The sequence below is a fragment of the Emydura macquarii genome, unplaced genomic scaffold, assembly GCF_026122565.2.
Source record: "Emydura macquarii macquarii isolate MOO-44397 ecotype Brisbane River unplaced genomic scaffold, CSIRO-AGI_Emac_v2 contig_3240, whole genome shotgun sequence".
NCBI classification, from domain to species: domain Eukaryota; kingdom Metazoa; phylum Chordata; order Testudines; family Chelidae; genus Emydura; species Emydura macquarii.
The window spans coordinates 4094377-4111445 of record NW_027133377.1 but is presented as its reverse complement, the minus strand read 5'-3'; the positions used below and the strand labels follow the sequence as shown (position 1 = coordinate 4111445).

The 17069-nt window shown below is 38.5% G+C and overlaps 2 protein-coding genes across 6 annotated transcripts in view; one reads left to right on the top strand and one right to left on the bottom strand.

The window, feature by feature from the left end:
- The window catches only part of DCDC1 (doublecortin domain containing 1), a 383998-nt gene extending 379588 nt beyond the window's left edge, over positions 1-4410 (bottom strand). Inside the window, exons 1-2 of the mRNA XM_067532113.1 lie at positions 4343-4410; positions 3641-3836 (exon numbers count right to left, since the gene is read on the bottom strand). Coding sequence (XP_067388214.1) covers positions 3641-3836; positions 4343-4410 — 264 coding nt within the window. The remainder of the gene's footprint in view (positions 1-3640; positions 3837-4342) is intronic.
- DNAJC24 (DnaJ heat shock protein family (Hsp40) member C24) overlaps positions 3738-17069 on the top strand; it is a 62192-nt gene continuing 48860 nt past the window's right edge. Inside the window, exons 1-2 of one of the 5 annotated variants that reach the window (XM_067532083.1) lie at positions 3738-3964; positions 6603-6745. In XM_067532083.1, coding sequence (XP_067388184.1) covers positions 6635-6745 — 111 coding nt within the window. In that variant the 5' untranslated portion in view covers positions 3738-3964; positions 6603-6634. Of the gene's footprint in view, positions 3965-6288; positions 6367-6599; positions 6746-17069 lie in introns of those variants that run through there. The other 4 variants (XM_067532084.1, XM_067532087.1, XM_067532086.1 and 1 more) reach the window with 4 other exon arrangements.

The window sequence follows — 17069 nt, the reverse complement described above, 5'->3', positions numbered from 1 at the left end:
GGAGGCAACATGAAATAAAATTAATTTAATGTCACATTAAATAACAAGAAACAGAGTGGATTGTACTATTCATTTTTGGCTTAATTCAATTAAAATCCTCAAACCCCTATTTTTAATTTGACTGGAATTACACGGAAATCAGCAATGGAGTGTCCTTGAAATTAGGGACCTTGCAACAAAGTTTAAACCTATCTTGCCTCAGAGTACACATATCCTCTTCTGTAATCCATGAAATAATGTTATTTTAAAAATCTATAAAAAATACTGCCTTCGTTTTTACTAAAAGTACCATATTTCTTCCTGAATTAATTCATAAGAGAAAGGCATCTGTTTTACACTTTATTTTCTGTAATAATATATTCAATAAATTATGACAAGTAAACCCATTCTTGGACAGCAAGCTCTCATAATTTCTGTCTTAAATCTCTGGTCATCTGGGTTTGAACTAAAAGAGCTGCCAGATTTAGGATCCAATCCTGCAGTGAACTCTATATGGGCAAATCCTATGTGAAACAGCTTGCAGGATTGGAGTCTAATGGCTAGATCCTGCAAACTGATCCATACACCTGGATGGATTGAATTTAACTGAACTTTGTGTAGGCACAGCGATGTAACCCAGGAGACCACATTTGCATGATTTCGTCTCAACAGAGAAATCCCTTGTCTTGCGTATATATGTTATACAGAAACTTTAAATCTATATTTACAATATAATTCTGCTCTGAAAAGTGACTGTTTAATAAAAGATACAGTGACTTTAGTGAAAAAATGTTTACTTTTTTTACTCAGGTTAGCACTGCAGAAACCAACACTACTGAGAGAGGGATCTGGATTATGTTGTGGCTCATACATCATCAAAACAATTGTTTCCTAAATTGCATTTGCAGGACATTTGTGTCTTGTATTGCACCTATTCATGCACTGCATGACAAGTTCTTCTTATAGGGCCAGTTTTTCTCTCTATTACACAGGAAAAAAAGGGACAGAATTGTACCTCACAAAAGCCTTTTTATAGACAACAATGCCTACGACAGAAGGAACTCATCTTGACTCTTAGATCCCAGAATAAGCTTGTAGGTCAGATGATTGTTACATGGGAAAAATACCTATTTGCATCTATACTGTATGCTTTACATTATGTGACTAGGCCAAGACTGCACTGTCCTGGGTGTCCTGACAATCTGACTAACCCTCCCCCCGACATTAATGATCACAGGACACCATGTCCCCAATGGCCATATACCAGCTCTTCACAATATCTCTCCTTCCCACAATGGCTTCACATCCTGGCTTAGAATCATATAAATGTTAAATGGAAAGGGACCTCAAGATGTCATCTAGTAGTCCATCCCTTGTTCTGAGGCTGGATGAAGTACACCTTGACCATCTTTGATAGGTGTTTTTCTAACCTGTTCTTAAAAATATCCAAAAACAGGGATTCCACAAACTCCCTAGGTAAGTTGTTCCAGTGCTTAACTAGGTTTATAATTATTTTCCCCCTAATATTCAACCTGAATCTCCCTTTCTGCAAACTAAGCGGATTACTTCTTGTCCTACCGTTGGAGGCCATGGAAAACAATGATCACCATCTTCTTTATAAAAACCTTTTAAATACTTGAAGACTGTTATCACAACCCACCTTAGCCTTCTCTTCTTAGACTAAAGATGTCCAATTCCTTCAACTTGTCCTCATGGACCACACTTTCTAAATCTCTTATTTATTTTTTGCTCTCCTCTGGACTCTGTCCAATTTGTTCACATCTTTCTTAAAGTGTGGTGCCCAACACTGAAAACAGTTCTAGACTTAACTTATGAACTCTTGTTGTTTATTTAAATGAGGATGCCATCTCTTTTTGGCCATTTACTTTCTAAGGAATAGAAAGTACTCTGGCTACCTTGCTCAGCTAGAGAATGGCAGTAAGCTCTGAGTTTGGCAAGGAGACTGAAGCATCATCACTAGCACAGCTACCACCACATCCTGGGGCACAGGGATTTACCACTGAGGCAGGTGCATCTTTTTTCTGATACTAAAAGATGTTCTTATCTGCTCAGATAGGGAGAGGGAACCAGAAGAAATCACCATTTTCAGGCCGTGTGGTGAGCAAGTCATAAGAAGTGACTTTAAGGATCCTGCTCTCCCAATCTCAACCCCGTGTCTTCATTTCCATCCTTACTTTATTCCTCCTACCTCTCTTTTTGCCTTTGTCTAATAAGAATCTGGCTGAGCCAGCAGGCCCAACCTTCTAATCTAAAATCTAATCTTGCAGCACTTTACTGTGGTGGCTTGACTGAGAGAACAGGCAGTTTAGGCTCTGTAAAGAGATCTACCACTCCAGAGGGAACTGGGGGACAGGGAGAAGGGCAGTACAAAAGTATAAGGGGGGAAGTGTGGTGAGAGGTTGCAGACCTCACCAAAACAAAATTTAAAATTAAGTTGGATTGTTGAGGGGTGCATTTTAAGCAGTGTTTTATGACAATTTTACTTCCAGATTATAATAGAATAATAGAAATGTAGGGCTGGAAGGGACATCAAGAGGTCATTTAGACCAGCCCCCCAGCACTGAGGCAGGATCAAGTAAACCTAGACCATTCCTGATAGGGGTTTGTTCAACCTGTTCTTAAAAACTCCAATAAAGTGGATTCCACAACCTCCCTTGGAAGCCTATTCCAGGGCTTAATTACCCTTATAGTTAGAAAGTTTTTTCTAATATCTAACCTAAACCTCTCTTGCTGCAGATTAAGCCCATTACTACTTGTCCTACCTTCAGTAGACATAGAGAACAATTGATCACCATTCTCTTTATAACAGCCCATAACATATTTGAAGATTGTTATCAGGTTCCCCTTCAGTCTTCTTTTATCAAGATTAAATATACCCAGGTTTTTTTTAACTTTATACCTCAGGGTTTTCTAAACTTTTTATCATTTTTGTTGCTATCTTCTGGACTCTCTCCAATTTGTCCATCTCTTAAAGTGTGACTCCCAGACTTGGACACAATACTCCAGCTAGTGCCTCACCACTGCAGAGTAGAGCAGGGCAATTACCTAGAGTGTCTTACATATGACACTCATGTTAATACACTCCAGAATGGTATTAGCCTTAGGAGTCAACTGCATCACATTGTTGACTCCTATTCAGTTTGTTATCCACTGTAACCCCCAGATCTTTTTCAGTAGTATGACTGCTCAGGTAGTTATTCCCCAGTGTATAATTGTGCATTTCATTTTTCCTTCCTAAGTGAAGTACTTTGCACTTGTCTTGATTGAATTTCACCTTGGCAGACCTACCATTATGATAAGTCCCCCCTCACACACTTTTTCCATAATACTTTGGGGGGAGGGGGGAGGTTTCTAGGGGCAGGCAGGGAGGGAGGCTCGGGCAGGAGGGAGAGGTAAGTTTCTGGGGATGCCAGAGGGTTTTAGGCCAGGTGCCCTCTGGTGTGGGGCAGACAGGAGCCGGGGGGGGGGGGGGAAGAGGGGAGAGTGTTGAGCCGCGGGGCTCCCGGCTCTGGCGGGTGTCCGTGGGTGTAGCCAGAGAGACAGTTTGACAGGGGAGCTCTGGCCGCCTCGAGAAGTGTTGGGGGGGGGGGGTCTCCGGCCGCCCCTCCCCCCCGGCGGGGCGGGGGTCCCAGTTACTTACTGGGCGTTGCAGCAGTTCTGGCCGATCGGAAGCTTTCTTGGTCGCCATGGAGACAGCGTCAGCCCAGGCAGGGCTCCGCTTCCGGGTGGTGCCCTCGTCACTAGCGCCCGGGCAGAAACATCCGCCTCCAGCCGGCTGGGTTCGGACCAGGCGCGCGCTGCCCGGCAGGGGGGCCCGGCTGAGAGCCGCGCGCTTCCTTCCTTCCAGAGGCTATTGCCGGCACGCCGGGCCGGCCTAGCCGGGCTGGGAAGCGGCTGCCTGAAGTCAATCGTGCTTCCCGCTGCTTATGGCCCGGCCGGCGCCGCGGCGCTGCTGGCTGCAGAGGTAAGGCTGGGCTGGGCTCTGCCGAGGGGTGACCGCGCCTCTCTCCCTGGCTGACAGCTCCCCCTCCGCCACCCAGGGGTTAGCGGCGTCAGGTTGAGACCCGCTCCCCCCACCCAGGGACTAGGGAGCCTCGTGTTTGAAAGCTCGGGGCTGCAGCAGGTTTGGCGCCAGGCTCGGTCCGGGCTCCCTGAGGCTCACCTAGTGAGGAGCAGGCGGCTGGACTTGTAACCTGGCTTGCCTGGAAACCTGCCACGGCCTTGTCTGCGCGGGGGAGGAGGGAGGATTAGGTACTGCGCTTTACGTGTAGACGAGTCAGGGTTTATTAAACACAAGGTGACGTACAGCCCTTCCCTGCTGAAGACAGGGGGCGTGAGTTACTCTGGAGGAACTTCCTGCGTGGATGCTCTTAGTGCGCTGTATGAGCGCCTTGTGCCTCCTTGCTTCATGTCGTTCAGTTGGTTCCTGAATAGCGGCTCCTGTGGAGCAACCCACGTGCTTTGTTTCCTGGCTGCGTTAGACTCTGGTACGTGCCAGAGCACGATTTGTTATTGCCAGTGTAGCTGCACCCTTTAGCCCAGGCCAAAAATGTTTCAGCTTATGTTATCTCAGAGGGGAGAAATGAGGGCTTTCTCTCACAAGCAATCCCTTCTGTTTTCGTGCATCTGTGCTCTAGCTTGAAAAACGTTTTGGAATTTTTCACAGTGACAGGTGTTGTGTAAAAGATAAGATATTATTTTTCCCATTACATACAATTTACCCTGAAAGTACAGCCTGCAATATCGCTCTTTAATATATATTTTACTTTTTATGGTACCTTCTTAGGAGTTTAACTTCTTTCTTCCCTTCCACCTTAAGAATGTGTAGAGTGCTCAAATTTAGTGGCTGTGATCGGAAGATGTTTTTTACAATACTCAAAAGTTTTGTTTAAACTTTAGAGTGGGAGGTCCCCTTTCCTTTCTCTCATCAACATTTCCATATTAAAATGTTATAAGTATGGGTGGTCCTGTAAAATATTTGTGTATTATCATAGCTGAAATCCCACTTAGTTGAAAGATTCCTGACAATGGTCCTGATGTTGCAGTGAGTTCCATATGGATGTCTGTGCTAGCAAGGAGCTGGTTGTAGGCTTGGATCTTAAATGTGTTTAGACTTCTCACTATAACTTTTTATGCATTACCATTAAAATTCAGTTTTAATATTTGATGTTTCCTTAAGGAGCATCAACCTGAAATTTGAGCCAGTTTAAAAAAACTAGTTAAATGTACTTTCAGGGAGAACAGCTGCTCCAGAGTCTGTTGCTACTTTTTCTCATTTTACAAGCACATTTTTCTAAATTTTAAAATAAATATTTATTTTTCCAGTTGCTCTGTGAAAAACCCTCACAACTGGAAAGGGTAATTATGACTCTGACCCTGCAGTGTGATGCACACAGGCTGACTTGCCAGCATGGATCTCATTGCTGGATTGAGGTTTAATTGCCTACATACACAGTAGAATGTATTAAATAAACTGAAAAATATTTTGTTCTTTATTCTTTTAAGTATAGTCTTACTATAGCATAGCAAGAATATGTTACTTGTAAAAATTGTAGGTTAAAAATAATTCACACAAAGGTAAACTCAGGCCCTTTTAACTTTGCAAAATAATTCTTAGGAGTAAGTGAATTGCTAATAGCAAATGGCATTGGTTGGGTGAGGAACCTTTTGTAATTGTAGAATTATGAAAATGACTGTATTTTTGACTATTACAGGTATTTTTATATGCTTTAGCTCGAAGAAGAAATATTTGAATTGACTTCTCATATATTGAGTTGGAGGCTGCTTCGTGATTTTAAAAAAAGTGAAAATAAAACATGAAACTATTGGTTTATAAGAAAATGTTTGTATAACTAAAATGGCAATGATGCTACCAAACACAGCTACAAGATTTTTTTTTTATTTAAAAAGACTTTTGTAGTGTTCTTGTAACAGAGCTAAATGTGCTTTTGACTTGAGTACATGAACAATTTGAAAGGGTATATTGTGTTTTCCAGTCAGTTTTCCTGTATTGTACTGTAGAAACAGAGTTAAAACAGCATAAACAAGTTCAATCAACCCAAATTTCAAAGCTATATATTTAGTTTTAGTTGTTTACATTGTTGAGGTTATAATGTGAAATTCTGTGCTTCTCTGTGCAACAGAGGGGAACAAAACAGCAGAAATAGTGCAGAAGACACAGAGGCCAGGTGATATGTTCCACATTTCATTCTCACGCCAATCTGCTTAAACTATCTTTTTTCTGTATTTCTATAGCAAAGTAGTTAGTATGAGGAAGGAAAAATGGTGGAACAAGAGAAAGGGGAGGAGATAGGGAACAAACTAGGCATGATGTCCTTAGAAACAGAATAAATCCATCAGCGACAGGTAAATCTGCCTCTTTGGTTTTAAGTAATAAATCCCATTTGGCTGCATGTGTTAAACAGTTGTCTGCATTGTAGCATGTGACCCTTTGCTGGCATTGTGAGGATGGGATTGAGGGTTGGAGTCTCATTCTCCCATGATCCCGTATTTTATCATGTTTCAAGTTGCTCACACTTAATTCTTTTTTAAATGCACTCTGTAAATTATCATTACAATATTTTATTTGTTTTGTTAAGCAGATCTCAAAAAAAGCCGTTTCCTAGCTAGTCAGATGATGGCCTTTGAACACATACCACGAAAAGACTTGTATAGAATTCTGGGTGCAGAGCCTTCAGATACCCTGACAGAACTGAAACAGAAATATCAAAAGCTGGCATTATTAGTAAGTATATTTTATCTTATTTAAATAATGCAAAAATAAACTAATAACTACAGTTTTCAATTTATACATTTTGTATAAATAGAACCAAGTGTAATGAGTGTTATAATTTTGTCAATGAATGTAGGTAGGTAAACTATGAAGTAGAGCACCAGAGCTTATGATTTTCTTATGACGCCAGAAAATGTGGTTGCTTTCTCTCCCCACCCCCATCCCTTAAAAACACATTATCTATTCCCCTCTCCCTTCTCCCCTCCCCACACATCCAGTCCCTGCAGGCAGTCTGGGAATGTACCAATATTTGGTTGGATTTGGTTCATCATGTGGATAAAAATGGAAAAAAAATAATTCTCTTCAAATTTACAAATCTTTTTTTTTCTTTTAAAATCCTACCCTCCTGTATGATTAACTTTATTCTGTCACATTTCAATCAGTGTTTGGGCCATTATGGTTCGCTACCAGGGAACCCATTATAAAGTCACAAACACTGGATTATTGTGTCATTGAATAAATCAAGCATGAGAAGCAGGTATATTGGAAAAAAAGGAAGACTCTTCTTTTTGCATAAACATCTTGTTAGTTTTCAGTAATTGGATAGAAAGAGAGAACTATGGGTTTTGGTGTAAAACAGTCATCCTAATTCTGGCACGGTTTCCCTCAGAAATACTGAAATAAATGTGAGTTTCTGCAGAACTGGAACCTGTATTTTTAGTTTGCATAAATATGGCAGTTGCTGTTGTTGTTTGCAGTTTCATTATTGGTTGAGGCAAAAATATATGTCCATATTTTATAAATGAGGCCTTTTTGAGGACTGCAAAAAAAATTGGTTTGATGATAGTTATATCCTAACCATAATATTAAAATAGCGTGGTACCACTTATATTTAAAAATATATATAAAATTGATTTCTGGTGCAACAAAATGAAAAGCAAAAAAAATAGTTATGTGACATACACAACATACAGCTCAGGACAACATACATGACAAATTTACAAGTAAAGAATGGAGAGAGAATTATATTTATAACTATACAAAAGAACATTAAGAGCATAGTTATTAAAGCAATGCGGTTTAAAAAACAAACAGGTAAACAAAAGAGTTAAGCATTTAAATAAACAAGTTATTACCTTTTTATTTAAAAAATGTAATTAGAATTGATAAAAATTTGAGTCACCAGTGTTGTTAGGTGTTGGTTGCGTGTGTATTCTCTTTGTATGCTGCACTGGCTTTGGCCAGGTAGCCAGTACAGCAGACTTTGATTGAACTGTCCAGTAAATTTACAGACCCAGATTTAGTAACAAAGGCAGCCAGCCAGGTGTATTGCCAGTGAAGCATGGTGCCAGCTCCCCGGATCAATGTCTTCAGTTACAGTAGGCGATAGATGCCCCCTGACAATGGACCAGCTCAGTAAATGGTGGGACTTTTCGTTCCCCACTCAGCTGGACACATTCTGAGACCCTTTTTTATACATTGATACAAATAAGTTATGTAGTACCCCGCTGATGTGGTGAGTTACCACCTTTACGTTGTATCTGATGGTTTGTTTAAAACATTTTTATTTATTACACTGTTATCCTGACCTTATATTTAGGAAGGGTACAAGCGTCTGTTAGGCTTTTACTTTTTACTACACTGGGTATAATGATGGAATGCAAATTATATATAACTCTTGACAGATGTTTACTATACTTAGGTACAATAAAATAAATTTGGTTAGAATAGTAACTTTGACTTCAGATTTCCTTGTCTTTCTCCACTTTTGAAAACTGACCTTTAACATCACCGTATGCATTTATTTAGAGAAATAGGTAAAAATTCATGAGGTTATAACAGCACAGAAGTTATGTTAGGTAAGTCTATTCCATAACATCTTAGTATCAGAATGGCTGAAACACTAACTTTATTTAAATTAAAATAATTATCTATATATTTCCATTATAGTTTTTCTAACCTGGGGATAAGCAAATTGCTAAAATGCTTATATTTCAAGAAGTCAATTTAACTGTGGAAAATTATGGAAGATGTGTGAGGGGCCTAATGTTAACCAATGTTTTTGAAAACTGAAATGTCTGCTCTCCATTTCAGTGACGGACGAATAAAAGGTACTCTTATTTAGTGCTGGTTAATTCTGGCAACTTTCATTTTTTGAAAGTATGGCTGGTTACTTTATTCTCGGAGGCAAATTTCATTTGCTACTGCTGTTGCCTCATTGTTTCCTTGAACTCCTTTGTTTGTCTGTATCCATCTGTTGTCTCTTGTCTTATACTTCGATAGTAAGCTCTTTACAGCAGGGTCAATCTTTTTGTTCTGTGTTTGTACAGTGCCTAGCATGATGGGGTATTACTATGGTAATACAAATAATTAATTTGCATTCCTTCCAAATTACCTTCACTGGGGGTTTGTCTACACTGCTGGGGCTGCACGGATCAATGCAGCCGGATCGAATGAGAGGGCTCTGGAGACTCACTCAGTCGATCCTGGAACTGCCCATTAATCCATCCCCCTCCTGGCCCCTCCCCCAAAAGGAGTAAGGCTGCGTCGACCAGAGGGCATCTCCCATCGATGCAGCATTGTGGAGACGCTGGGGTATGGCAACATAAGTAAATCAATGGGAGATACGCAAGTTACATTATGTAGCTTGCGTATCTCCTGTCGACCGCCAGTGGCAGTGTAGACCAGGCCTGGGTGTGAAAGTGTACTGGAAGTAACGTGGCTCCACTGCTTATTGAGGGAAGATACAATTTCAAAAACTTATCTACCTCTTGTTCATTGCAGATACCAGTTATGGTTTTCCAAACCTTCCATTGGAAGTATTGGTTTGGGCAGGGGACAGAACCACACACAGACACCCCAGCTACATCTCTCCATAGGGAGGTGGTAGGAATATAGTAGAGTAGCAGAATCAAATCCTGCTCAGAAGCTAGAGTGGCAGGTGAAGGAAGAGCAGTTCCTCACTCAGAAATTTTCTGTCAAGTAATGGGATAGGACAAATTTTGTTATCTGTATAAGAATGCAACATTTAACCTCGTGTTATTTTAAGAATTGTTGAACACTGTTAATTATTCTATAATCCAGGAAATTATGAGCCAGCCAGTGGCTAAAATACCAGTTGAAGTTGATTCTATCATAATTCTGTAATTGTCATAGCTCTAATGACAAATGGTCACTAGCATCAGGCATAATAGAGGATGCAATTGTTTACATTTTGGAAATCTTGCTATGAAAATGTTCTGGAACATAGCAAATATCACAGTCCATACTTTTCTTTTTGTCATCTTCAAATAATCCCTGCTGCTTAATACTTGTATTTTTTGCCATATACTATTTCCCTTATAATTGCACATATTTAACTTTAGCATTCTGAATGAACAGAGAGATGTAAACCTTTTAGGTTATGAAGAATTAAAGATCTTGCCATATGTCGTTGGAAATGGGATTTTCTTTACATTTTGCAGTATGTGATGTGTAGGGTTAGGTCTGACCTTAATGTCAGAGTAATAGAAAGGCAAGCAAACAGGGTTGTATTGTATATTTACTACAATTGACTCTCCTGGGTAAACTCACTTAAAAGAACTAATTAATTTCTAAAATGTAACTTATTTTCCTTAACGTAATTCAATAAACAGTGAATGTTGTTTCACAACTAAACAATGAAATGGTACTTGGATATCCATATTGCAGTCAGTATTTTTGAGTGACTCAAATGATTTATTAGAATTTTTTTCATTATTTTTACTTTATTAATTTTTATTACTGGAGTTTAAGACTATGAAAATGTGTTTAACTGAAACATGTCATGATATAGTTTCTGGATAATAAAACATATGCAGTAACATTACCTTCTTCAAATATTCCAGAATTATGAGTCAGGCACCAGAAAACACTGAGATTGGTTTAAAAATTATGAGATTTTAAAAATAATAAATGTTAGGTTTTTGTTTGCCTTCTGGATTTTGAATGTCGTGGGTTCATGTTTTCAAACTTTTCCCTGCAACCATGAAGACTAGAAACTTCTTTTTTAAATGCTGAGATTCTCACTGACACAGACCCAGCTCCTGAAGTCATAAGAAAAACATCAAGTATTGTGAGAATTGGCAACCTGATAGAATTTATACTGTTTAGGTTTCTGGTTTACAAAAGGCTGTAGTTTTACAAATTTTACAAATTTTAGATGCAAATCATTATTTTGGGTTAGGTAGAGTCAAATCAAGTTGTTTTTGTGGCAGAGAAAAGCATCCGGAAAAGTTGCACCAAAAAAAGTGTTAATATGAGCATACGTTCTGTCCATGTAGAGCCTCCTTCCCATAGAAGGCTTGCAGAGAGTAAACTCTGCAGGTATGGTGAAAGCAGGGTTCAAAAACTGCTCTGTTAGCTAACTTTGTGGAAAAAGGCAGCCTGAATTTGGTCTGTAGTCCTTTGATATTCATGTTCACAGTTTTGAAATACAGTTTTAACTACAACCATTTTTTTTCCATAGACTGATGCATTTTAGTTTGAATAATATAAAATCATAAATGCATTAAGATGGTTTGGGTTTTACTGCTATTTATCAAGCAACCCACTCAGTTTTTGCGCTCCATGAAAGTCATTGATCATTATATATTGGTTATGACTATGTGCTAGATTAAAAGTTGGAAAATAAATCTAGAATAACAGAAATAAGTTCTGTGAGTGAAATTTTACACCATCTTTTTTTTTTTCTCCTGTCACTACAATTTTCATTTCCTTTTTGGTCCAGTGTTTTTAGGGTCAAAAATGAGTTGCCAGGTTGTTTTCAAATTTGCTTGCAGCTATTCTGTATGTGAAAATTGCTGTTTACAGAGAATAAACCCAGCAAATGTATAAGCTTTGTCTAGCTGAAAATCAGGTGTCTATTCCTGTTGATGCTGATGATATTATAGGATACCTTTCATCTGGAAAGGAATTATTGTGCAGGAAAATTATATGCTGCTGTTACAATGTGTGCCCTAATCTTAAAGAAAATCCATGTAATTTGAGCAAGGAGTGTGCAGGAAGCGCTTCTTCTTAATGTGAAAAGGGTATAAAATGTGTCCCTAAACATTCATGTGGGCACTGAGATTCTCTTTGGATCATAAATAGTTATATATAGATTAGTGTTAAGGTAGTTATATAATACATTTGGAAAGTATGGAAGATATGACTACAGAGGGCATCCTATGTGGTGATGAAGAAAATTACCATATTGGCAACAATGAGGACAGTAGTAGATCTTATACAATTTTTTAGTTACATTAAGTAAAATCGTCCTCATTTCAATAAGAAATATTAATTAAAGATAGCTTTGTAGGGGAAAACGGTTATAATTGATCTAGAATCCAGAAATGTCTTCTATGGCTGTATATGTTAGTAATATGGTACTGTAGCAATATATTTGTATTTTGTGCATTCTTTCTCATGTGATGTTCAATGTGCCTGTTAAATCTCACCTCTTTAGAACTTATGTGGTGCTTCTGTCTCATACAGAGTTTAAGGAAAACTATACATGTGGAAAGTGATTGAAAAGGACCGAATACTGTAACGAACTTAGAAAACTAACTGTTTGATTTGCTTAATTAGTTTTTAAGTGATGATCAAAATTGTGGGTTTTTTCCTTCTTTTAGAAGTAAATAATTAATCAAAATATAAGGGGGATATGTGCCTTTTGTCTACATGGGCTCCAGTCTCTTAGGCCTTGTCTCCGCTTTCCTGGAGATTCGGTGGGAGTCGATGGGAGTTACGCAATCTATGCAGAGTAGCTTGCGTAACTCCTGTCGACTGCTGTGCTTCCGTTCTGCGCAGTGTCTTTACTGCCCTGCGCCATCGGGAACCGCGTTCCTGTCGATGCAGCGCTACGTCACTTGGGGTGGTTTTACTGCGTCGACTTCTGGATCGATTGAGCGGGTCTTCATTGACCGCTCAATCGATCCAGAAAGGTCGATCTGACAGCAGTGACTTTGCCGCTGTCAGTGTAGACATACCCTTAGTTATGCATGTGTCTAGCTTTGCACACATGAGTAATTCCATGGTGGTCAATGTGTAAAGTTAAATGTATGTATAACTGCTCTTAGATTGTAAGAGTGGTATCTCAACTTTTGTATAAAAGCAACAAATTAATTTCAAAGCCTGTGTATATCTGCTATAAAAGCCTTTATTGATGTTGAGTTAAGGTTGAGAATTTGCACCCTGAGTTAGAAAATTCTCAGCTTCTAAGCATGCAAAATCCATTATGAAAAGCATCACTTGTATAACCTTTGAATGCATTACTAAAACATCATGTAAATCTGCCTCTATTGCATTTAAAAAAAGGGAAAAAACGATGATCTTTGGGCATCCTTCCTTCTTTTCATTATGGGGCCTCATACATGTTGGAGAATTTGATATTCAAAAGATTAATCATGCTGCTCTGACAGTGGAAAATGCATTTTGTAACTTGACAGTAAAAATAAAAGAATGCACTAATTTGATTCTTTTATATTGATTTCAGTCAAGATTCACCAATTATAGCAGAGATGTTTGAGCCACTATATTGGACGTATCTTTTTAAATATGTGGATATTTTTTCTTTGCTATGTTTTTGCATGTTATGTCTATGCAATTTATATGGTCCTGATAAAATGGAATTTTAATACTAGGCATACCATGTTTTGAACAGTACCATTAATAGTTGCTATTATTATAGACTGACAACTAGAGACCAACCAGTTTGGGGTTCCACTGAGCTATGTGCTGTATAATGCCAGATCTGAGCAAAAGCTCTGCCTTGCTCTGCTGGAATTGGGAATGAAGTTTAAAAGTCACATCTCACTATCAATCTGCATATGGAACTCTCTTGTTTAAATCTATCAAAGGAAGGGGCATTATGGACCCCTAGAGTATTTGGCAATTATTCTACATATCTCTAATTATTACATTTGTGACAATGTGTCACCTTTTTATTTTAACAGTGGATACTAAAACAATACTGGAAAAAGTGAATAACACACACAACTGGAGAACAAGAAATGCCATCCAATTCTTATATAATCCACACATTAGAAAGATGAAGTACATCATAAAGGCAAATTAAGCAAGCAAAGAAACTAATTTTACCGCATTTCATACACATTGCTTATCAAAGTAATCCAGATTGCTATTAAATTTAATCTTGGTTACTGATTTCAGACTGGACAAGCTATTTATTTCTAAATCTGATTTCTCCTCCTGGCACAAAGTTAATTAAATATTTTTGTTTGCAGTCTACTTTTTATGATAATCGGTGTCTAATACTTTCATTACTGTTCTAAACATTTAAAGTTCAGGTTTAAGAATGGGGTGGGTGAAAAGCATCTGAAATCTGTGCATTTAGCTTCATCTCAATCTGCCCTCTTCGTGTTATCTGCTAACATGGGCTCTGGGGATGTCTCTCATGAACTTTCTGTAGACTTGTTATATAAGCTATTATTAGTAACACAGAAAATATTTTTAAAAATAGACTCTCTTGTGAAGTTCTGAAAGACATACTAGAGGATTGAAAAGCTTAGCTTTATGGAAGAGATTTCATATTTATAAATATGTTCACTGTTTCTTGATAAAAAGGTTTAAAAAAAATTCCTTAGTTTTCTAGTTCCTAAATAATAAAATCCATATTATGTGAAATACTAAGTCATGGGTTCAAATCCAGCCAAGTTTAGTAGTGAATTTAGTTGTAACCTTGCAGAAAAAAGATCTGAGTATCAGCATATACAGACCATTTAAGACTGCTGAAAATCAGGATAGCTATTTCAGTGCCTAACTTTGAAATTTTAAGCCTTGGCTTATTTACTTAGAAAATAGAAGCTCAGACCAGAGGACATAAGCTATTCAGATCAACAATAAAGTACGTAAGAGAATCCATCTGACAGTAAGAATTGTTTTTGGAAAGCACTGAATTTGCAAACTTCTCTCACTATAGCTATACTATGAACCTAGCCATACTTGCATTAAATCTGTAACAATAAATATTTTAAACATGGTGCATTCTTAGTTGGGTCTAGTAGTTTCCTTGATCACTATGGACAGGAATATTTTGTTCTGTAATGACGCTGTTAGCTATGCCCTATATAATTTCTTTAATACAAATATATATTCTGCTGTATATTAATGTCCACGCTAGTCAAGAAAACATTCCTTTAGCCTGGTGCACTAGCCTATTTTCAAGTGTAGCATGGAGAGGATCTGTATTTATTTGAATTTAAGTAAAGAAATACCTAGGAACCTCTGCCCCCTATTTTAAAACAAGTCATAAAATAACTGAAATCAAATAGCACAATATTTCTCCCTCCCTTCTTCAACACAAAATAAATCTTACCAATATAATCAAAATCTCCCACCCTGTACATATTATCTTCTCCTTTTCACAACTAACCCCAAAAGTTTCTCACTTCTCAGCCTACCCAGGAGGTCAGCAAACTTGAGCTAATTTGGACTGGTGTGATGGTTAAATTAATTCTGTAGCTGAGATTCCTTCTTGTAGAATGGTCCATCAGCATCAAGTCCAGCTTTAGTGTCTCTGCTGGTCTTAACTAGTATGGCAGTCTCTCAGATAAGGTCTTCAGCCATTTAGGATTTTGCAGGTCATAAGTACCACCTTAAAGTCTATCCAGAAGCCAATAGGTAGGCAGTGATAAGTGCTTTTAAAAATTCCACCATTTATTCATTATTGCCAGGAAATGATCATTAACCAACTTGGCAAGTACAATGTCGGCACTACTGTTATTCTGACCCAGGAATAGAAAGGGTCAGGGAAACTGGGGGGCATCCAGATGCTCTGAGATGTCTCACCACAATCCTTTGTTAGTCTGATGTAAAGTAAAAGATTAGATACTAGTCAATTAGGCTTTGTAAGGAGAGGCTGAATGAATGCATCTTTTAAAGTAATTAGTACCTTGTTCTTTTCAAAGGAGGCATTGTCGTTCTCCGCCAGCCAATGACCCAGTAGTGGTCCTGACTGATCAAGAAGAAGGATTCAAATCACAGATTATGTCATAGAAGTCTTCCAACACATCCACAGCCTTTGTAAGCAACACTACTTGGAGTTCAAGCAGTAAAGACCTAGAATTAGTCTGCTCTATCTACCGCTGTGCCTTACAGGTGGTAGTTCTTCATCTGTATCTGTGGCAGGTCATCCATGCATTATAGATACCTGTGAGGATTAAATTTATGGAGAGAGTAACTGGGGCCCACTCTGTCAGCAGCTGATAACAAAAAATCCTTAGTAAATACTTTTAAACCACCAGTGCATTCTGTTAGTAATATAATATTCTCCCTCAGAGTCACCTGGAAAACCTAAAGTTCCATTAACTTCAAGAACAGACTATCAAAACAGGTCCCTTACTGTATCAGAGGAGATGGGCACTGACCTCAAATCCCAAAAGGCAGTGACACAAGTGTAATATCCAGTCCTGAAATCTCTGATCTGAACACAAACACTAGATCCAGTGTGTGTCTCAGACTACAGTTAACTGTGATGACCCCGTAATTGTCATGGTGGCCATGAGATCCTGATACAGTTTAGAAGGCTCATCATTTATATGGATGTTGGTCAGCAAGGTCTACCAGGAGACTAAAGGAGAATGTTAACTCTCAACAGTAACAATGATAGCACACTTTTTATTAACTGTATTCACAAGGGTGAGGTCATCATATGCTGTCACATTCTGGGATGCAATCTGGATCAGGAAGGGGTTGCCTGCCACGTAACCCTGGGTACCTCACAGTACTTTGCTGTTGTATCTCCATGACACGCTATACTGCAAAGTAGTATCCTGTATCCTATATATTCATCATTCATATATTGTTGTGATATTTCAGACAAAGCATGTTGCGTAAGATATCATAGGAAAAGTCATGATCTGCTGAAACCCATTGTTGTGTCAAAATATGTATATCGTTAGTGTGTATGAAGTTGACGTTGCTGTATGATTGTTATTGAAATACGTTCTGAGTTTTGGAGTTGCCCACTGCTAGTTCTTCAGTGACAACAAAAAAGGAGGTGACCAATGGTGTTAAACGACCATTAATCAGCAGGGAAGTTGTAAACAAGGGATTTACAATTCTGTAAGAGAGTTGCACAAGACCACACTAGGGGGATTGCTCAACTCTGGAATTCAGCAAAGCCCACTGGAACATGTCTAGATTAGTGTTTTCCAGGCATATGGACTGAGGATATAAAATAGGGAACAGTACCATCATACTTTTACCTTTCTCCTCCCCCACCTATGCTGAAGGCAACAAGAATGCTGGAAAAACAAAGACTTGAACTGAGGAGACTGGTCTCAGGCTTAAGGGGAAATCCAGTGTATTAAGGATT